At 36.2% G+C, this 23,599-nt stretch overlaps 1 protein-coding gene across 1 annotated transcript in view; it reads right to left on the bottom strand.

Annotated features, from left to right (window-relative positions):
• Nucleotides 1-23,599, bottom strand: part of cacna2d1a (calcium channel, voltage-dependent, alpha 2/delta subunit 1a) — a 77,958-nt gene that overhangs the window by 43,823 nt on the left and 10,536 nt on the right. The window contains exons 2-4 of the mRNA XM_056237234.1: nucleotides 15,895-15,976; nucleotides 12,940-13,056; nucleotides 2,107-2,166 (exon numbers count right to left, since the gene is read on the bottom strand). Coding sequence (XP_056093209.1) covers nucleotides 2,107-2,166; nucleotides 12,940-13,056; nucleotides 15,895-15,976 — 259 coding nt within the window. The remainder of the gene's footprint in view (nucleotides 1-2,106; nucleotides 2,167-12,939; nucleotides 13,057-15,894; nucleotides 15,977-23,599) is intronic.

The following is a 23,599-nucleotide window of genomic DNA, read 5'->3' on the forward strand; positions in this document are numbered from 1 at the left end:
GAGACATAGAAGTGGATCATCACCGGCTGCCGCCACCTGTCCTACTTGCTTGTTAATCATGTGGCAGACACTCTTTTTAGGTTATAGTACACTGATTGCTGAGACATGCACGTACAGGTCACCTCTACATGGGATCAAACGCTTGACCTTGTAGGTTGTGTCTTTAACACGGTTGGCACCAGCATCCCATCAATAATTCAAAAGAAAAACTCTCTGTCTGTCAGCAGTAACACAGCAATTGTGTCCATAACAAACGCTTGAAGAGAAGCACCTGTCGTGACAGCTGCAGGCAGGATGGACTTTTGAACACAAAGGCGCACACATGTGTTTTGCCTAGAAATGGCCCCGAGTGTAACATCTTATGTATAATATGTTGGAAGTAATGTAAATTAGAAATGTGCAATATTAAAATTACTACAAAATTAATATTAAAATTAAAATACTATTGCGTGTAAATAAATAAAAAGGACAACATTAAAAACAAATAATTAATTTTAAGTGCTGCTTAGTATTACTTATGTACTATTATAGCATTAATATTTTTTAGTAAAATTAATATCGTATGTCCTTACAAAATAAAAACATGCAATCTCAAAATAAATAATTTATCTCAGATTCTTTTACTTTATTATTCAGGCTGGAGCGCAAATTTAAAATAATCAAGAGAGGTTTTATTCAATATAAACAGTATCTCACAAAAGTGAGTACACCCCTCACATTTTAGCAAACATTTTAGTATATCTACTCAAGGGACAATACTATAGAAATGAAACTTGTATATATTTTGAAGTAGTCAATGTGCTGCTTGTATAGCAGTACATATTTACTGTCCTCTGAAAATAACTCAACATACAGCCATTAATGTTAAAATAGCTTTAATTTTAACGTTTAATTAGCAGCCAGATACAATATATATATATATATATATATATATATATATGACTTTTTATGGCCTTAAATTTGATCTTATCTTTTTTAATACTTAAGGACCCACAGAAACCCTGATGAAAAAAAAAGTGTAAGTAAAAAAAAAAGCATTGTCCTAATGTGTGTGTGTGTGTGTGTGTGTGTGTGTGTGTGTGTGTGTGTGTGTGTGTGTGTGTAAATCCTAATCATTCAGTATCATATACTGTATATTACTGTACTATGTCGTACTGCCAAAATATTTTATGTATTAAGGTAATATATGCCTGGGACATGTCCACAAATCGGCTGTTAGTGGACTGAGACTGGCAGGGCTACCAAAAGGAAAGTCTAAACAGCTGGCAAAATTTTGCTCTATATCTGCTGTGATAGGCAGCCTCGCTGTGTGGCGTAAGAGATGCTTTATGTACCCTTGAATGTCAAAGCTGTGTTATCTCTGAGAATATTTGAACCCTTTCTGTAAGAAATTTGATTGGCGGATTCAAATAAAGAAATCAAATGTGTGTAAATCCTAATCATTCAGTATCATATACTGTATATTACTGTACTATGTGGTACTGCCAAAATATTTTATGCAGTATTAAGGTAATATATGGAGGTGATCGAATCAAAAGGCTCCACCAATAACACACTTTTCCTCACTATCTCTCAAAACGGACTGACGTCATAGGCAGGTCTTCTATAATCAGGATGCTGTTAGTTTACATTCAGATTAAAACCACTGCATAAACAAAATTTGGGGTTAAAACTGAGCTTTTTGTATGTTAAAAGTACGTCAAATAGTGAATCTCCCTCAGTCTGATTTAGAAATTAAATATTGCTGCGATACAAATCTGGATGACTCATTTGACCAGTAAATGACTGACAAATCTATAACAGACAACTAGACATCACATCCATTCCTCTGCAAATTAGAATTGATATTTCAGTCCGTGGGAACCTGAAATGCATCAATACAACAGACGCAAGGTCTGAGATCAGGATGCCAACTTTTAACAGCCCTATTGATTATCTCTTAATTGAGGTGATGGCATGTGTAAATATGTCAGGTAGGCCTATCTGTTGTTCTCTAATAAAGAACTGAATGAAAACATTCCCGGGCAAAAGTTTTGCAGCTTTATTTTTTTCCACCTGTGTGTATGTGTATGAGTGTTTATAAAATGTGTATGTGTGAAGCATTACGTCAAGGTCATCCTTCCACTGGTGTTCCATCTGCAGTTTCTCCGCAGCAGTCGCCAGCGCCTACAAACATAAGGAACAAGATGAAAGTTTCAAAGAATGGTATATGTACGTATATGCCCAAACATACACATATAACATATAAAATGTATAAACGTGATAGAGCATTAGCATATTAGAATGATTTCTGAAGTGGCAATGAAGACTGGAGTAATGGCTGCTGAAAGTTCAGCTCTGCATCACAGAAATAAATTACATTTTAAAATATATTACAATAGAAAACATGTATTTTTTATCAAATAAATGCAGCCTTGGTGAGCATAAGAGACAAACTTTTTAAAAAAATCTTATCGACTCTTTTGGTATATCGTATATATATAAAACACCATGACACCAAAACCTCATCGGTTCAAACATTATAATCATCTAGAATATATAGTTTCGCTTTATTGATTTTCTCAAATCTAATAAAAGAGCCTGACACTTTAGAACAATGCATTAACATGACAGAGTTCCAATATAAACGTGTAATGTATTTATCATTCAATCAACAATCAGAGTTAATTTGGGAAATGTAGCTCAGATTATCAAAGTGAGAAGACACATGACCTGCATCCAGCCTTTACTCCAGATTCTCTGCTTCTGAGAAAACCCCTCAGTGATGGCACACTAAATTTAGGCAGCATCTTAGGTCCAGTCAGGTCTCCTCAACTGATTAGGTTAATAACAGTATAACCTGGTCTGTACTAGAAACTCACGGTATGCCTAATTTCCCCTGGGAACTTTCACAACTCATTCCTGAAACTTGTCCTGGAGCCCTTTTCTTTATGTTTCCTTTTCTTTCTTTCTGTTTTACTTTTTATTGGCCTTGAAATTAGATTGAAGATTAGGGGTTCATAATGTCAAATCAATCTCGAAAACCAGGGGACCGAAAAACAAATTAAGAAATTCTCACTTGATCTGCCACAGATCACACTAGATGAGATGGAGAGATTTTGATCAAAGAAACAGGGGTGGGATTGTCATTTTGTGGCAGTTTATAATAAAGGCTAAAGCTTCAACTTCACTTCTTGGAACATGTCATGTGGTGCAACAACCACGCAGAAACATAAAACAGGAAAAATAACATAAAAGCCTCATGACTGTTTGTCAAGGTCAATAAATATTTTGAAATTATCAGATAATTTGACCTTTTTTATGACAGGCAATGCTACTTCAGGTTGCAAAAAATGTCATGTGGTGTGACTTCCCAGATACAATGATATTTATTGATTGATTCATGATATTTTGTAAAAAAAAAAAATAATAATAACAAAGTTATGTAACAGTTTAAATAGTTAAGAAGTGTGGGTTATAATATCTGTATATACTTAAATCTTGATAAGATAAATTAAAATAAGAAACATGATGTCGGTTAACAGTTTTAATTTGAACTTTTCTTTTCTTTCATTTTTTAAAGATTTTTCCTTGAATGCCACTAAAGCAGACAGCCAACATACTCAAATTTTGCATTATCTTAACAGACCTTTGAAGGCTTTTTATGCTGTAAGCACAAAATGTAGTGGATTTTCAAGGTCTCGTGATGTTAATCCAAACAAAAGATCCACCGGAGTATCGCCATTATAATAAGACTAAAAATAAACACTTTTTTTAATCACTTGATCCTCCAGGGGAAAAGAATGAAGAAATGTAACGCATGGCTAGATGATGAAACCTCTCCTCCCGCTTCAGACATCCCATAATAACCCATTGACCCCGGGGTCTACGCTCTCTGATGAGCTGTTGCCATAACAACCCCAGCAGTGTGGGTCTCAGTCTCATTAGGACTAGGGTGTGTGTTTGTATTAGTGCACACTATCCAGGGAGGATGGGTAGTCCGTGGTTCTCAAGTGAGACCACAATCTGCATGGCAAGAGCCTTGATTTTCAGCACACAGATCCTGCATCAGCATTCAAACACGTCTCATCTCAGATTGACCAGGGTTGTTGCCAAATTTCACTGGGTCTGGAGACTGGAACTATGTGGGTGTCTTCCCTGTAAGTAGGCTATAATATAAAGCCATGTACAGTAGTTGTCAATCCAATTCCCACTAGGAGGCTTTGGACTGATGGACAGACTGTTTTTTCCCCCTTCACCTTACTGGGCTATCCATCCCTAAGGTCTCTCTCTTTTGGAATAATTATAAAAAATAAAGTTTTATTTTTAATAAAACCTAATAAAACTTAAACTTAATATGTTAGACTATATTATGTTTTTTTTTGCCGCCCCCGAATTGCCGGTAATTCGAAGTGAAAGTAAAATGAGCACAGCCATATGGGCATTCATAAGAATTTTAAAAGCGAGTTGGAGAAGATGGGAAAACCCCAACATCCACTAACTACATTTTACTTTCGCTTCGAATTAGCGGCAATTCGGGGGCGGCAAAAATCCTTAATATAGCCTAACATATTAAGTTTAAGTTTTATTGGGTTTTATTAAAAAACTAAAATAAATCAACAAAGGATGAATGCACACACATTCATACATAAACAAAACTGGGGTATATGTGCCCTCTGGCTAACCTAATTACATGACTAATTAAAGCAATAATTAAATAATATATATGTGCATTCTCCTTTGATGAGGGCATTTTAACATTAAAGTAGTAAAACTCTACTATACCCAGCTTGTGTCTCTGTATGACAGCACTACATTCAGCATTTTAAAAAAGCATTGACAAGCTCTTGAAAAGTCGGCCAATTACCCTTGAATCCTGCCAGAGTGTTGAGGAATGATGGAAGAAATGGTGTGAAATGCTGCAGGCTGGATTTGTCAAGTCTCCCTGCTGTTCTGAATGCGTGTCACTTAGCTCAGTTAGTGTAACAGGATCTCTATTTTGTCTCATTTTTGTTTTTTTGTTTTCTTGTTTCAACAGCTGCTGATTATAATGTATACAGTATTCACTGCATATTCATCAAAGCATGAAAGGTAAATCATAAAAGACATTTCATTTTAATTTAATGCATGCATGTGTGTGTCTATCCTACTCTATTCATCACAACAAAGAAACAAAGATAGGGTGCGATAGCTTTATGAAACACAATGAAGCCGTGAATCCCATAAACACAACATCTGCATAATAAAAAACAATACATGCAGTATGTCCCTTACTAAATAATTACTGACCCTAAAATTTTGAACTGTACTGTTTACTAAACAGTACACTGCAGTTCAAAATTTTAGGGTCAGTAATTATTTTCTGTTTTAAAGAATTTAATATGTTTATTCAGTAGGATGCCTTTAATTGATCAAAAGTGGCAGTAAAGACATGTATAATGTTACATTAGATTTCTATTTCAAATAAATGGTGTTATTTTGAACATTTCATTTATATATATATATATTTTTTTTAAGTGTACTTTGTGGTACAGTCAATATTAAATGGTAATGCCATGTTACTTTGATAGCCTAAATGGGATACTGTGGATAGTTTTTTTCATTTTTTATTACAGTATAGACACTATTCTAGGCTTTTCAGAATTTGAACTGTAAACACAATGAAACAGCAAACATGTAAAAGTTAACACAAAAGTGGCCAGCACAAATTAATTAATTAATAAATTAATTAATAAACTGTACAGCTTGCCCCGGCTTAAAAAAAAATACCCTTGACCTGAGAACACAGTTCACCCTTTCAGTTAAAATCTTATATTTGACCTCCCAGGGACTGCCCCCAGAAATAATTACCATAGTCAATAAATAGTTACCATATTCACATACTAGGCACTTGGTAGTACCATGCCATGGTAGTACAATACTTGACAAAAGTGTTTAAATGTACAAAGTTTGGGGCAACAGAGCCACAATGAATAAGTGAAGGTAAAATATTATTTTAAAGGCTCAAGAAATTAAAGGAAACAGTGGCTAGATGTGTCTTTCCTTAAAGAAATATATACATTTTATCCTAAAATCCATGCCTTCCCTGCTTGGATCTGTGACATGGCCGCCAGCCAAATCAAAATGAGATGAATAGGGTCCACTTATTCATTTAATAAATATAAATCTGAAGCTGAAGTCTTTATTACAGTTGCTGGAAAGTGTCCATATTGTGAGCGGCACTCTTAACCTTTCAATGTGACTCAACAACATGGAAACAATGAACTTCTGAACTTCTCTCAAGATATCAATACTCTGGCTACAACAGCACGTGAAAATACGGTTGTGGAAATCGAGCAGTTTTCACGCCTCTCAGCAGAGTGTAAACACAGACTATAAAAAAAGAAGACTGTGATCCCAGTAACGCTCATCATGTTCAGCCTGGCAAAGGCTGATGGAAGCTGGAGCTTGAGGCAGGGTAAACTGTACTGTCTTTCCAGAGTTCAACGGGAGCCATTTTGGCTCAAGGTGGGTATGAGATGCTTATTGGGATCCACCACCTGTCACTGTTCCAAGCCAAACGTGAGGAAACTGGCATCCAGCACTACTATTCAACATACTGAAGACCAGCCTGAGGCCAAGGAATATGATCCACAACACCACAACATGCTTTGAAACAACTGGCTTCATATATATGTGTGTGTAGAGATACAGTTCTTATTTCAAATTGCCTCCACTTGTTAGGACATTTGATTGTGTGAAAAACCCCCCCGCAAAACTTTCAGTAAACATCAAAATAAAACAGAAACTATTAGAAAATAAATGTCTAAATAAATTAGTGTGATGGTTAGATTTAAGGATAGAAAATCAAATCCATTTTTTTAAATTCAATTTTAAATGTTTAATCATATTGACTATATAATAGTATTTTGTACAGAGAGAGAAACACAAATGAAAACTATGTTTTGGACCGCAATAAGATTAAATGGAGCATTTGTTCTTCTGCTTCTGGTGTAGAATTATTTGGTGTATACAGGTGTATCTAGAAAGAGATTTCAGAAGAGATCTTAATGTTGCAAACTTTGCTCAGATTTGCCAATTTTCATCATTTTGTTCCAACACCAAATTATCTGGGTGAAAAGTTCCATATTAACTTTATAGCTCTATACTCATAATCTCTCATTTATGTGTAGAGTATATCTAGCCAAACAACAACACTTGGAGACCCATCAGCCTCTCCAGTCTCAGTCTCACTAAAAAAGATCAGTGATCAACTGTAAGATTACCCATCCTCGTACCATCCCATTAAAGTTCCCAGCACAGGGTGTTTAAGCAGAAGTGAAAATATCTCCCAGTACAGTCACACTGTGGGTGGACAGGACAGCACTGTAATTATGCAGCTCTGCATTGCTTGAGATGAGAGTTTAACTACTGCCAGCTCTCACACTGCTTCATTATGTCTCATATTAGGTTGGTGGAGTTTGCAGAAAGTTAGTGTGAGCCTTCTATCATTCGTTTCCAACACTTGTTTGGAGACAGGCGGTACAGCTAAGTTTAGCAGTGTCTGTGTATGGAGCCAAGGTACTGCAGAAACCAACAGCCACTAGGATCTGGTGATGATGCTTCTGGTAGTACAACTGTCTGTTACAAAGCACAGTCAGATGTCTTACTATGAATGTTTTGCCAGTAACCGATATATTTTAGATCCCCGGACAGTTCCAACAGGTAGAACATAGGCTATTAAGTACATCAAGACAAAAAAGGTCTCTTCCCATTTCCTGAGTTGTTATGGAAGTCACAGTCATTTACGCTGCTCAATTAGTTCAGTTATTTGACATGTGGTACCTTTGACAGCCGTTTGTCCTCTGAGAAGCACTGGATGCTTATGGGTATTCTACTCTGACGTCATACCCTTTGTCCGTCCTTCAAGTCCTTACTCTACCCCATTACAATGAGGGACTAATTCAGTACATTTCCCAAGATGCAGTTCTCCTTCCTAAAATCTAATCAGTCAGTCTAGACTTTCACAGAAATTGAGTAAGACTACAACCAGTGTTTGGGATGGAAGAATATGGAGGGACATATACTGTATATATATATATATATATATAGCCCTCCGTCAACAGAAAGCAACAATCTGAATAATTAATACTTAAACAACAAGAAAGAGTTGGAAGGGGGTAGTGCTATAAAGAAAGACACCATCCTCTCATCGCTTAAAAATTTAGCACACCTTTCCTCAACAAGCTAACTGTACTGGAGTGAACTGTACATCATTGAAACCGGAAAAAACAACCCAGTGCCGTTTACTGATGTTATCCTGCAGCTCTCTAGCCCTTCACTGCACATCATCGAAAGAAAGACTGATAGAATAAGAAACGAGTGCAGACAGGAGAGGGAAAGGGCTTCTGGAGATTAATTTAGTGTGTACAGTATTGGCCCATGAGAGTCTAGTTTCCAGAAGCTCTATAATGATATTTAGCTGTCTAAGAATCAGCGCATACGTAGAACGACTGAACTGCTGGTGCTGTTTTATCTGCAACATCAAACAGAGAGCAAACAAACACCCTTCCTTTCCATCTGTTGTGTCCTTTTGATGGATGCAAGCGGCTCTTTCCTCAGTGTGTGTCTCTCTCTCTGTCATGCTTTTCATTTTTCTTCCTTTTGATGCAGCATTTAGCAGTTGGGCTCTCAGATCACTGTGAAAGAACATTTTTTCTTTCTAAAAACAGAAGCAAATACGTTGAATTACCATACGTACACACTCTGGATCTGTTTCAAAATTTTGGCACCACCTAGACAGAACTTTAAGGCTTCACAGACACAATCATGACACAAATGAGATGTAGTATATTTATGAAAATAATTAAAATATAAAGTGTCAAAAACAGATCAAACTAACAAAAATGGACTATTATAATATATTTTTGTGTGTATTCATCCATCCATCCATCCATCTATCCATCTGTCTACCTGTCCATCTATTGCTAGTTGGTTTAATTGGCATTGAAAGAAGTTACTTAACTTTCAAAAATGTTGATTGTCAACCCTCAAGAGTGCAAAATAAATATTTTATTAGCGAAAAATTGAGACATGTCCAATTTGTGTGATTTTGTAATTGTCTAGCAATAAAGATCAAAATAAAAATCACAGAAGTTTTAGAGATTATATCAATAAAATAAATAAATCCATAATTTAGCAAATTTTGTGCTATATATAAGGCTAAATGCTTATTTGCATATACTGAGAACTTCCTATAAATTTAAGGGGGAAAGAATTATAATTTTTTCTTATAACACATTGGGTAACAGGGTTCAATGCTTGAATTTAACGGATGTCCATTGATGACCATTTCAAGGCCAAAAATGTACAGACATTTCAGATCAATTTTTGTGTTGTATAATATGTTGTAGGCCTACTCTTTAAAATTGTTAATACGAAAAAGTGTTGGAACGATGTCCAGAGAGAGTGAGATAGATAGAGATATATATATATATATATATATATATATATATATATATATATATATATATATATATATATAGAGAGAGAGAGAGAGAGAGAGAGAGAGAGAGAGAGAGAGAGAGAGAGAGAGAGAGAGAGAGAGAGAGAGAGAGAGAGAGAGAGAGAGGAGAGAGAGAGAGAGAGAGAGAGAGAGAGAGAGAGAGAGAGAGAGAGAGAGAGAGAGGAGAGAGAGAGAGAGAGAGAGAGAGAAACAAGTGATTGACAAGGAAAGGTTCAATTCAGTAGGTTGAATTGCTGTAATTGGAATAAAGTCGAGAGAGAGAGAGAGGCAAGAGTGAGACATTTTAACTGTTTATGTGATTTGATTGACATTAAAGAAAACACTGTCTCCATCAGCAGCCAGCACCTTCAGTTTCCTGTTGGACAACACAGCATCCCGACCGCACGTCAAGCATTCTCCGTTAACTTGCATCGACTGCGCAGACAGCTGCTGATGGATGCCTCCAAATTAAAGACACCCACTGATCAACTTAACTGAGCTGCCAATCAATCAATCAATCAATCAATCAGTCTAATCCAACCCCAGCATCCACAGTCGAGCTCAGTCAGGTCTGATCCAGCAGATAGCTATTGATTAGAACAAGACCCCGAGGGGTCACTCAGGAAAGAACAACAGGAACGTGAACAGCACCACATGATCGGCAAGATATGCTCATCGTCACAGTGAGAGCTGACTTCCTGCGGTGGAATAAGAGGCCAATCCATGATTCTCAAGGAAAAGCACTTCCTTAGAAGAAAGTTTCTCAGAGGCAACAGTTGAGCGATGAGTTGGACAGGAAGAAACCATCGGACTGATGTAAAACGCAACCAATTAGAGTGTGTCTTGTTTTACGTGCCATTTAAAAGCAGGTTAATCCTAATGGTGCCACAATAACAAACGGATTCATTTACAGTAGATAAAGCACAGCAGATAAAAACCCTTTTTACTGTATGTTTTATCAAATAAATGCAGCCTTGTAGAGTGGAAGGAAGGAAGGAAGGAAGGAAGGAAGGAAGGAAGGAAGGAAGGAAGGAAGGAAGGAAGGAAGGAAGGAAGGAAGGAAGGAAGGAAGGAAGGAAGGAAGGAAGGAAGGAAGGAAGGAAGGAAGGAAGGAAGGAAGGAAGGAAGGAAGGAAGGAAGGAAGGGAGGAAGGGAGGAAGGAAGGAAGGACAAACGAAAAAGTTAGTGCACAAATATAAAATCAATATACTCTACAGAAAATCTGAAACATTTTAAACAGATGTGCTTAATTGTTCTAGCTGCATTTAATGATTAATTAAATGTAATATTTTTGGTTCTTTTGTAATTTAAAAAATAAATAAAAAAAATAGTTAATTAATTTATATAGGCAGGATGCAAAATTAAGAAAAAACATATACATATATAAATAAACAGAACAACTCTGACTCAATTAAATCTTTTCGTCTGAATGTGACTATAAAAGTTGAGGACAGAAAAGCAAGAAAACAGGCAAGAGATGGTCACGCTTGTGTTTGTGCCGGTGGAGGGCGGAGGGAGAACACTAGATAAAGACTATTTTAAATGAGGTGACATGAGGATAGTGTCCAGCCTGGGCATTGTGACTGGAGGTAGAAACAATCTGCCAAAAATACACACACACACAAATAAACAGAGAAGCAAACAGCCAAAGTGTCCTCGCACCAAAACCAGCTATTACAGATTCAATGACCTAAGAGCAGTTATTTCCATCATGTGACCCACACTTATGCTTTCGTATCCATTAAAACAAGAGCACTTATTTCAGACCAATTAAGCATGACAGAAAAAAGCCAGCAGGCGAAAAAAGGAAAGGGACAGTGAGAAAGAGAGAGAGGGAGTGAAAGGTCAATACTTTCATTTAGTCATCAGGGTGAGCTGTCAGCGATGTGTTTAATGCTCACCAATAAAAGCAGTTCGACAGTCTGCCATATACATCACATGCACTTCAGGAGGAAGAGTTAAACATTTATAACATTGACTGACCCTGCTCTAGCACACACAACATATGGTATTTCTCCACTGTCTGGGAAAATGAGCCAGCATAATCATATCTAATGATTTCTAGTCATACAATAATGGAAAATGCTCTTGAAACACAGTTTTCAGGGCATACAGCGTACAGTTTAACAAGAAAGAAAATCAAAAGGACAGAGCGTATCGACAAACTAATTAACTTTCAGCTTGAAGCAGCCCTGCCAACATTCTGGACTCAGTTTTATCAGAGCTAGATCAATGCAGATCGATCCAAGCTGGATCTTTCTGCCAGATCTAATTTACTTTGGACTGAGAAAGAAAAAACAATGGCTATTTTTGAAACACTAGCTTAGTACATACTACACACTCTTTAAAAAAAAAAGAGAGAGAGAGGTTCATACATGGAACTCTAGGGTTCTTGACTCAATCTTTAAAAACCCTTAATGCCAAAAAGGTTCTGTGGAGAAATATATTAAATATCCAATCATTTAATATATTTCTCCTTACATAGAACCTTTTTATACCTTAATTTTGTCTAGTGATTGGTTTGTATACTGTTCATTTCAGCAAATTTAGTAGGTCATCTGGGTATTTTACGCATTCACAAAATTTATAAAGAAAATATACTGCTGAAATAGCAAGAACATTATGCAAGTATGACACCTGGAATACACCTCAACAGGTGGAAATCCACATGACTAAATATGGTTGCATCAAATAAAACATATACATTCAGTTGCAATGTATAACAGGGTTTTTTCTGCACTGAAAATATTTTGGCGGCCAAAGAGCATCAAAGGTTTCCATTTACGTGTTTTTGCTGCATTGAGCTGTTATCACATTATCACATAGACATATCTGTTTACCGAATGAACGCAATGGGCAAATGTAACCGTAACTTTCATCATAACCAAAGTATATACACGATGTCAATAAGAGATTCATTGCAGAGCGCATACAGCTTCATTGATTATAACGGAAAATTTGTGTACCTTTGCAAGAGTGAATCTTTGTGTACCTCGTGTTGAACTCAAGTAATTGACAGCTTCAGTATTTATAATGGTGATCTTTGCTCGTTTTCTGTATATATATTTTTCATGCTGCTAACTACACATTGCAAAGTTTCTGGATTGACAACCATTTCATTTAAATGCGCCATTGAATCCGATTGACAGTGATAATAACCATAATAATGGACGGAACAAAACTATCTGAATACTGTATGTCAAAAGATCTCATTAAGTCTTGGAGTGTAAATGCAAAATAATAGACCTGCCACTTTTTCTATGTAATGTGTTACTTGGTTGTTCATTGTATTACTATATTTTCAAATCAGTCACTCAGTGACTTTTTAAATAAATGTACACATTTTTAAATGATTCACAGATTTTTAAAACACGGATGGACGTGTCCGTCCCTGGGTAACATCTCAAAAAATGCCTTAAAATAGATACACGTTTTGAATATTAGGTTGATAACGTGTAATAATACTCGATACTTACTTCTAGAGCTTTGGAGCGGTTGGCAAGAAGTTTGTCGATTTCACGCGCAGCTTTTGCCACCAGCTGTTGAGCGTTGTTTTGCTTCACAGTATAGTGTTTGTGCAAATCCTTGAAAATCTGAGAAAGAGAGAGGTTTAAGGTTTCAGGTTTACTTGCTGAAATTTGTCTAAAAAGCCATTACTTATGAGCAGAGAGAAAGAAAAGGCAGAAAACTCTTGTGGTGTCATAGCCTTGACAGACAGCATAGCATTCATTACAAATGTACCTGCAAATCTAATTAGTCGAATAAAAAAAAAGGCTGTGACAGATAATCAATGCATAAAACAAAACAGATTTAATATTCAACCTTTTTGCAATTAAACCAAGACACAACTATGTAAAAAGAGTAAAGCTGGTAAGAACGTATATGAATTATGGAATATTCTCAGACTCTGCTAAACCAAACAGGCAATTATTTAGTGGTTAGAAGGTCTCCTGTAAAACGTCAATAGTTATGATGGGTTAAGAATAGAATAGAATTTAAATAATAAATAAAATGAATACAAAATATAATAAGTTATATTAATATTAACTGCAAGGCCAAAATAAGAATGATTGGTTCCTGTCTTTTATCTGACTGTTGCTATCAATACTGTGGCAAAGTGTATATATATATTTAACAAAGAAATAGGTAATATATATACAGGTCCTTCTCACTTCTCAAAAACTTAGCATATTGTGATAAAGTTCATTATTTTCCATAATGTAATGATACAAATTTAACTTTCATATATTTTAGATTCATTGCACACCAACTGAAATATTCAGGTTATTTATTGTTTTAATACTGATGATTTTGGCATACAGCTCATGAAAACCCAAAATTCCTGTCTCAAAAAAATAGCATATTTCATCCGACCAATAAAAGAAGTGTTTTTAATACAAAAAAAAAAGTCAACCTTCAAATAATTATGTTCAGTTATGCACTCAATAGTCAATACTTGGTCGGAAAACCTTTTGCAGAAATGACTGCTTCAATGCGGCGTGGCATGGAGGCAATCAGCCTGTGGCACTGCTGAGGTGTTATGGAGGCCCAGGATGCTTCGATAGCGGCCTTAAGCTCATCCAGAGTGTTGGGTCTTGCGTCTCTCAACTTTCTCTTCACAATATCCCACAGATTCTCTATGGGGTTCAGGTCAGGAGAGTTGGCAGGCCAATTGAGCACAGTAATACCATGGTCAGTAAACCATTTACCAGTGGTTTTGGCACTGTGAGCAGGTGCCAGGTCGTGCTGAAAAATGAAATCTTCATCTCCATAAAGCTTTTCAGCAGATGGAAGCATGAAGTGCTCCAAAATCTCCTGATAGCTAGCTGCATTGACCCTGCCCTTGATAAAACACAGTGGACCAACATCAGCAGCTGACATGGCACCCCAGACCATCACTGACTGTGGGTACTTGACACTGGACTTCAGGCATTTTGGCATTTCCTTCTCCCCAGTCTTCCTCCAGACTCTGGCACCTTGACTCAGTCCACTGCTTCCGCAGGTCCCCCAAGGTCTGGAATCGGTCCTTCTCCACAATCTTCCTCAGGGTCCGGTCACCTCTTCTCGTTGTGCAGCGTTTTTTGCCACACTTTTTCCTTCCCACAGACTTCCCACTGAGGTGCCTTGATACAGCACTCTGGGAACAGCCTATTTGTTCAGAAATTTCTTTCTGTCTTACCCTCTTGCTTGAGGGTGTCAATGATGGCCTTCTGGACAGCAGTCAGGTCGGCAGTCTTACCCATGATTGCGGTTTTGAGTAATGAAACAGGCTGGGAGTTTTTAAAAGCCTCAGGAATCTTTTGCAGGTGTTTAGAGTTAATTAGTTGATTCAGATGATTAGGTTAATAGCTCGTTTAGAGACCCTTTTCATGATATGCTAATTTTTTGAGACAGGAATTTTGGGTTTTCATGAGCTGTATGCCAAAATCATCAGTATTAAAACAATAAAAGACCTGAAATATTTCAGTTGGTGTGCAATGAATCTAAAATATATGAAAGTTTAATTTTTATCATTACATTATGGAAAATAATGAACTTTATCACAATATGCTAATTTTTTGAGAAGGACCTGTATATACTTTGAACTCTGCTTTCCAGAACATCCCATGTAGGTTGAGGATGTTAGTGTCTGATCATTTAGGATATTCACTCTTAAATTAGTTTAGAAGTAAAAAATACACCATAAAGAATTGTGATTGGACATGCACAGGTGTGTACCTGGTCCTGTAAAAAAATGGGCATATTCCATGACCCTCGTAGTCACATGACCACATGTACCACTGCAGATAGCCACCCAGTTTAACAGCAGGCAGCATGCATTGTGGGTTGATGGAATTCTTTGGCTTTAAACCTATCTGAACACATTAAATATTCTTTGCACATCGGCCTTTCAGAATGGCAAAGGCTTTCAGAATGGCAAACTGCCTGACAAACACTAAAAGGTTTTGATGAGACTGGGTCACAGAGCTCCTTTTGAAGCAGTACAGTAGGCCTATATGAAAAATTTCAGCCAAAATGAAAATTCAGTAATCATTTGGTCACCTTCATGTCGTTCTAAACCTGTATGACTTTTCTTTGCCCATAGAAAGAAAACTTTAGAACCACTGCCCTTGCAATTTGAGCATTGATATCAGCTCAAACCCAGTCCCATTCATTTTCTTCGTAGGGACATTTATTTTTAATAAATGAAAACTTATAAACCTTTAAAGACAGGACCTGCCATGATGTTGTTAATTGATAGTATACATTTATGTTGAAGCCATCAGTATGCATCTATCCTGTATATATTTTCTATACTGCCACAAGAACTTCTTGATTTTATACAGACAAGCACAAATGTGTGTCTGTGTAAAATCAGAAAGTTTTTGTGGCAGCATAGAAAATATGTATGTGCATGTTTAGCGTGCTGAAAGACAGTCGTGTGGTCTTACTTCTTTGAGCTTTTGTATGCCGCTCTCAGCATCGATCAACTGCACAAGCTCCTCTTGCATCTGTTCTGCCCATTTGCGGGTCCTGCCGACACAAAGAACTCAGATTTAGTTGTTTTTTAAACAATGATCTGTGATGATTAACATATAAGCACATTTCCCAGTTCTTTTTGTTTATTGGTTGCATTTACAGTAAAAATCTATTTAGCACAAAAATTTGAGAAAATAATCATTGTACATCCTGCCTTTTCATTGCAACATGACTCATGGTGATGATATTGAAAAGCAACATATAAAAAAAAAAGTTATTATTATAAATCATTTATTCTCAATTGACAAAATCAAGTCCCGTCCTACATTTTTTTCAATTTCGACAAGTTTTTCTCTTAGATATACGTCACAATAGGAAAGAAAAGATGGTCTCATTTTTTACCTCCATGAAACTTGTGCGCTATATTCCAACTTCACGTTCCAAAATTTGTTAGAAACATTCAATTTAAATAAAAAAAATTCAAATAGTTATTTCACTGAAAATCATGCTCTTCGCTGTACCTCTAAAATCTCATTTGCACTTGCGCATATTCAAACTTGTGATCTAAATGACATAAAATAGCATTGGTTCTCATTAGGCCTGTCTCAACATAACTAATTGTGAGGCACGGTTATTTTCAGTGAGTGACAACTTTCAGACTATTTCAGTAACACTTTACAATATCCCATTGGTTTACATTAGTTAATCTATTAACAAACATGAACTAATAAGCAATACATTTATTACAGTATTTATTCATCTTTTTAAAGGTTAATCAAATTAAAGTCATTCATGTTAGTTCACAGTGCATTAATTAAAGTTAACAAATACAACTATTGATTTTAATAATGTATTAGTAAATGATCAAATTAACATTAACTATAGTTAATAAGACCTAAGAATGAACAATACTTCTACAGCATTTATTAATCAAAGTAGTTAACTAATGTTAAATAATGAGACCTTATTGTAAAGCATTGCCTCTATTTCTCATCCAAAACGATTAAGTCATAATAACTGCATTTATGGTATTTTAAAAGGTGCTTTTTTTTTTGGTCCATTCTGAAGGATTTTATATGGGTTATATGAATTATGGAAAATTATATGGGTTTGGAACATCATGATGGTGAGTCAAAAATCAATAAAGTTTGTCATTCTTAATTCATTATGATATTAAAGGGGTCCTATTATATATATTTTTAATTTTCAACTTTCTTTAGTGTGTTTTGCTGTTTGAGCATTAAAAAGGTCCAAAGTCCCACATTTCAAAGGGAGTTATTCTCTATATCAGTAAGCATTGCTTATGAACTCCCTGAAATGCCTCAATTGTTGTATTTTTGTCAATTTTCTACTACACCGGTGATGTACACATCACAATATCTAAATAATTCCCGCCCAAGGCATGTGCATAAAAAGTTGGGCGAGGCCTTATGCCATTAAATGATGTAAACGTATTCTAGTAGACCCCACAAACATAACTGTGAACTTGTAAATGAGCATAATAGGACCCCTTTAACAAAGACAGACGAAGGGGGCTCATATTATGATTATACATGTTTAACCTCGCCTACAGTCTCAGATTATCCCCCTGCTGACCAGCCACCTTCTGTTTTAAATACTCGACATAAATCTAAAACTGTTGAGCAGACAGCACGCATGAAGCCTCCATCTATAAGGGGACTATAGCTGTATTGGAGCCCTCTAAAGCAAAGCAGAACAAGTGCTGTAGAGGTAGAGGGAGATAAAAAAGAGGTGTGAAGGGTGGGATATGGGCGTCATGTAAGTGAATCCATATCAAGGTTCTTATCTTGTCACCACCACTTTGAATCTCATCAGTGTGACTCAAAGCTACGACAGCAGAGCGCGTTGAATGTATGCGAGACGTCCCGCGGCATTAAACAGACACCACCACACACACACAAAATAAGGGCTGCAGAAAATTCCCGATAGCTGGAGGGTGATGAGTTTGGCTGGTTCTAATGGGAACACTTTCTTATAAAAAAAAAAACGGTAATCTGAGAAGAGAAACCACATGTGGAGCAGAAGTATATTTAGCCATGAGAGACAACCACCAGAGGCCTCAGCTTCAGGCAAGACTGGTGTGAGCATATTTATGCCATATGAAGATATCAAAGAATAGCCCTGCCTGGATATATCTCACTTACATGCTGATACACTATTGGGTTCATATTTAGACTACCAGTCACATGTTACTGAATTTGTGCTTCTTATGATCTTTAAATTTGTTTTTTACAATTTACTAGCTTGTGCTTAAGAAAATCTTGTACAGTTTAAAAGCATCCCAAGAAGAAATACATAAATCACATACCTCCATTTGTGTTTTTTTATAGTTATGACTTTATTTTTAAAATAAAATGCAGATAACCCTGTTGGTTGAAACAATTTTAGAGTGTAAATTGTAAATTCATTATAATTAATTATAAAAAAAAAATATATATTATATAACTAAATTAAATATACCAATGATATGATTAGTTATACATTTATATCAATTCAAAAGTTTGAATGAATAAATGATAAATAACAACAGAAATATAATAATTTGCAGCTAAATTATTACCTAAAATATCTTTCAAAATCTCAAAAAAAAAAGTTCCTTAACCGTATGAGGTATCGGATTGGAAAAGAGACTGTATTGTCCACATCAATTCTTGACAATAAAATATCACATCTACTGTATTTTACTGAACTGTCCTACTACTGTATGTACTACTGTACTAAAATGCTGTCCAATTAAAAAGAAAACAAAAACAATACCAGCTCAAACCCAAACAAGCCTTATGCCAAATCAATTCCTCTCTCCGATCCCTTCTGATGAGATGAATCATTGCAGCTAATTATTGTTATGGATCACGAATGTCAGAATATGGCTCATTCAACAACGCAAGAAGAGGGGAAAAGGCTGCCAGCCCCGTTTAGTTTAGCTGATGAAATTCAATTGAAACTCTCTTGATGAAATTAGCCTATAACAGCAGTATGATCATAACCACCACAGTAGCCATAAAAACAGAGCACATACACGCTAAGTAGTGCTAAGGCTTGGGGGGGAAATGGATGTGGTGAAAAAAAAAGGAATGGAAACTTGGAGCAGTGAATGGAAAATTGAGATAAGATCTCCTTTGGTCCCTCCCCTTCCAAGTCCTCTGGAGAGGGAAGCAGGGGGCAGGGGCGACCCAGCAGGCTGTAAAACATTACATACTGTAAATGGTTTATGGAAACAATTTTGTTTCATCAAACTTCATTTCTTTGTGAAATTGCGTACTCAAGATATATAAATTACATTAGGAATCAGGTTTTTAAAAAATCAGTTCCTGTGATCTCTGCTCAGCGGGAACTTACTTTAGTAGGGAAAACACTATATTTAAAATAACTGTTTTCTGTTTTAATGTCCTAAGATGGCAAAACTGAATGGTCAGCATCATTACTCCAGTCTTCAGTGTCACATGATCCTTCGAATTCATTCTAATACGCTGATTTGGAGCTCAATAAACATTCCAGAGTATATTTTTATGTAAATATATGAATTTCTTTGCAATCAGTGCATAAAATAATTTTATAATTGACATACAGGGAAAATAAAGTGTCTTGAACAGCTAATATAGTACTGGATGTCTGTCAACTGAAAGTAAGCTTAGACTGTACCACACAAAACAAGAAGCTTTCTCTTGCCCTCTTAACTACTCCCTGAGGAAGTCAGGGCTGTTTCTGTGTTCAGAGCCACATTAGACCTACATGTCCCCAATATTTTAGAAATATAATCACTTTATATGACTGAAATATAAACATTTAGAGCACTAAATGGTGACAAAATTGTTCCCTGTAAAAAATAGTATTTACAGTTCTGACCTTTACAGAGTGCTGCAACTATAAACTGTAAACTAATTTAGAGTAAAAATAGTTTGTTTAACAGCAAAGTCAGGAAAGAACGAACATCATTCCATGTTATATCACAATGTCATCGCTTGACCAGCTGTCTAGAACCATGTGGGTTGTTTAAATCTGAGCCAAATGGCCTCTTGATGGATCCCTCAAGCATCATATGTGTCCACAACTTAAGGCCACAGATCAGGGGTCAGAGCAACAGGTGCTGTTGGTTCAAATCAAAGCACAGAATAAACATTATCAGGTGGGACAAAAATACATTTAGTGACAAAAGGCAATCACAGCGAATTGCGCATTGGGAACAAATATGCAAAGTAAACATCCTATGAGATAAGACACATGAACAACCAATAGTCAGGTTCAACACACAACACATACTGTATCCATCCAATCAGAATAAGTGACACATCAAGCAGCCCTTGAATAGAGTACATGAGTCAGGTTTACAGGGCTGGATCTTGACTTCTGGCTGCAGTTCCCCTCCCTCCTACACAAACACACATGGACAAACACACACAAACACACTGACATGTTGGGTTTCCATGTTATGGGGACTTTCCATAGACAATGGTTTTGTACAAACTGTATATTCTATCTCATAACCCTAAACCTACCCATCACAGAAAACATTCTACATTTGCAAAAAACATCACTTAGTCTAATTTATAAGCTGTTTTTCTCATGGGGACATTTTATCCCCATAACTATACTTTCAGATAGGCTATGTGAATATTCCCCTCTGCTACAGTGCAAACAATGACTCTGCGGTCCCGTTTACACCTCTATTAAGATGCGGATCACAAGTGGACGACGATAAATACAGGTGCAAAGGGGGTCTAAAACTTGAGCTTGTCCACTTACTTCCAGAGGTAGTCAAAAACGCATTCGGCCAGAGACAAAAGACAACTCTCCACCTATGACCTAACACGTGATTGTTATAGGACATTTGTGAGAAAGCGCACCAAAACAAGGTATACAAACCTCGCAGATTACGTTCGAAATCGCAGTTTCCATCCACATTGATTCGTTCATTCAATAGTATTCGTGCGGTGACCTTGGAGGGAAGGGTCTCAACGATATCCGAACACAAGTGGTCACAAGAGGCTCATTTGAAAGCATGTTAATACCAGGTGGAAACGGTAATGTGTCATGGCTGATCACTTATGATCAGATCACCGAAAATGTATCTTAATACCAGATGGAAACAGAGCCTGTGTTGCTATGGGGATCTACACACGTCAAAACAGACCAAACAAACACGTTTCTATGCAGTCTTTAAACCCACAAACAGATGCTCCTGGGATACTAGTGAAAACACCATCAACACAACTGACAACAGGTGTACTGTGTGTGAATTGAGCTTAGTGACATACTGTACAATCGCAGCACAGCTTTCGGGGTTTCAGGTGTATAAGTGAGATGTTCCACCTCTCAAAAAGGGAGCACGCAACAAATGCACTGCATAGGTTGTAACTGAAAGGGGGGGAAAGGCTTTTAAAAAGAGTCCATAGGTTTCATCAGGCTGTCCGGATAACTGACATTTATAAATGAATTGCTCCTTCAATCTCTGCTTATCTGTCAAACCTCTTCAATCAGATGTCATTCAGGCCTCTAATACATTCTGCCAGTATTTAAGTACCGCACAGAGCAATAGGGTGGGATTTAATTATGTTTCTAGGGGACAACTAGTAGTAAACCTGACACAAGAGAGCAGAAATAAACAAGCCCCCTCCCTCTGCTGTTTCTCTCTCACATCATCGGTTTAACGCTTTCTCAGCTCCATTTCTGCCACTCTCACTCTCCTGTCTGTCAGTATCTATCTGGCTCTCTCTGAGGGTGATATTTATAATTTGGATAAGGAAAAACAAGGCGGATGACTACATAGTACACTGTTATTTGGTGAGATCATGTAGGAAAATGATCAAAAGACATAAGCTTTACTGTCGAGTTGAGTTATGTTTATATATATATATATATATATACACATACATACACACACACACACAGTATATATATTATGTATAAAGAGACATTTATAGACCATTTATACAGTGAAGAATAAATTTCACTTGTAAAATTTTATGCTCAAAATATTTTGAATACTATCTATCTATCTATCTATCTATCTATCTATCTATCTATCTATCTATCTATCTATCTATCTAAATTAAATATAAAATAACTGATTAATTGATTTCTGGAGTTAATAAAATAGTAATAACAAATCTCTTAACTAATTTGTTTAATTTTTATTTAGGCTATCGATTTCATTTATGTATTGGCTATCAATCGACAACATTTATTTATTTGCTATCAATAGACAAATTAAACATGAATTAGTTGTTATTAATCTTATATTATTTACTGAATTTGCTGAATTTAAATACTGAATTTAATGAAACATTATTAATAAAAAAAACATTTGTTAGGAACTAAAATACTGCAGGGAGCAAGTGCAAAATAAGCTGCTGCTGTTATAGAATATTCTTTCATTTTCTGCCTTAAACTGTCAGTGGCGGAGATTCTTAAACAGAAGATCTTTGATTCAATCACACTCAGTAAGATACAAGAGCTGTAAATCATGTTCTCTCTCGGTGTCTATGTGAGATACTGTGTGTGAAAGCGGGAGAGAGGGAGAGACGTGAAGCCTCTGAAAATTTGCAATGACAAAAGGGAATCATTTTGTATTTTCACAACTTTATAAAATTTAATTAACACTGCATATGAATACTTAATATTAACTCGTTCATTACCAGTAACTGATCTGAGCAGGACTATTTCTGGACTTCCAAAGGAACTTACATTAATCTGAGCTGAGGTAACCCAGTATGTGTTGTATTTGCATGCGATGACACCCAAGATAAGAGAACACTGGAGAATGTTCGGAGGGGCGCTGTGACCCACCTGCAACCCAAATTCTGTTCACCCGCTATATTCAGCACAGTACCGTCAGCACGACTTACGCAGCTCGCGTTCCCGCTGTGCCAAGGTGGGAGGGGCAAGAGCCAGACAAAGTCGCAGTGACATTGTGAACGACCAGGGATGTTCTTCTAATACAGACTGTTGTATTATTAGAAACTGTTGAAATGGAGCCAGTACGCATAGCCATGCCTTTAGGCACTCATTTCAAGCACACAAAGAGATATGTTTGTTAAGAGTTAAAGGGCAGTTAAAGGAAGTTCACCAGAAAAAAAAAAAAAAATAAACCTTCATTGAAACACAAAAAGAAGATTTTATTCAATTTGTCAATTTCCCATATAAAGTGGATGGTGATTTTAATGCAAAGCTCCAAAAAAAGAAGAAAATGAACCCTAAAAGTAATAGGAGTGGTCCATATGATCCATTCACAGTATTCCATGTATTTTGAAGCCATCCAATAGATTTGTGTAAGGAAAAGACAGATTTAAGTTGCTGAAGTTCAACTTTCTCTATCATTTGCATGGAAAACAGCAGCTTGGGTTCAGAAACAACATGAGTAAAACACTGTAAAAAATGCTGCCTTAAATTAAGCAAAATCAACTTGGATGTTAAAGTCATTTCAACTTAAATGACATTAAATTTGGCTTAAATGAGTTGAATCTTGCATAACTCATAAAGAAAGTTTTAAAAAAATAAGAATTAAAGCAATGCAAAAAGTAAAACATATGTTGTTGTCATAACTTATTGATCATATATTTTTTTTACAGTGTACATGGTGACAAAACTATCCCTTTAAAGTGGGATTCCAACTAAATTCAAATTATTTCATCATCTTTGAAACACAAATATTGAAAC

Source organism: Rhinichthys klamathensis, unplaced genomic scaffold (assembly GCF_029890125.1).
Source record: "Rhinichthys klamathensis goyatoka isolate OS25496 unplaced genomic scaffold, OSU_Roscu_1.1 h1tg000485l_1, whole genome shotgun sequence".
Lineage (NCBI taxonomy): Eukaryota > Metazoa > Chordata > Actinopteri > Cypriniformes > Leuciscidae > Rhinichthys > Rhinichthys klamathensis.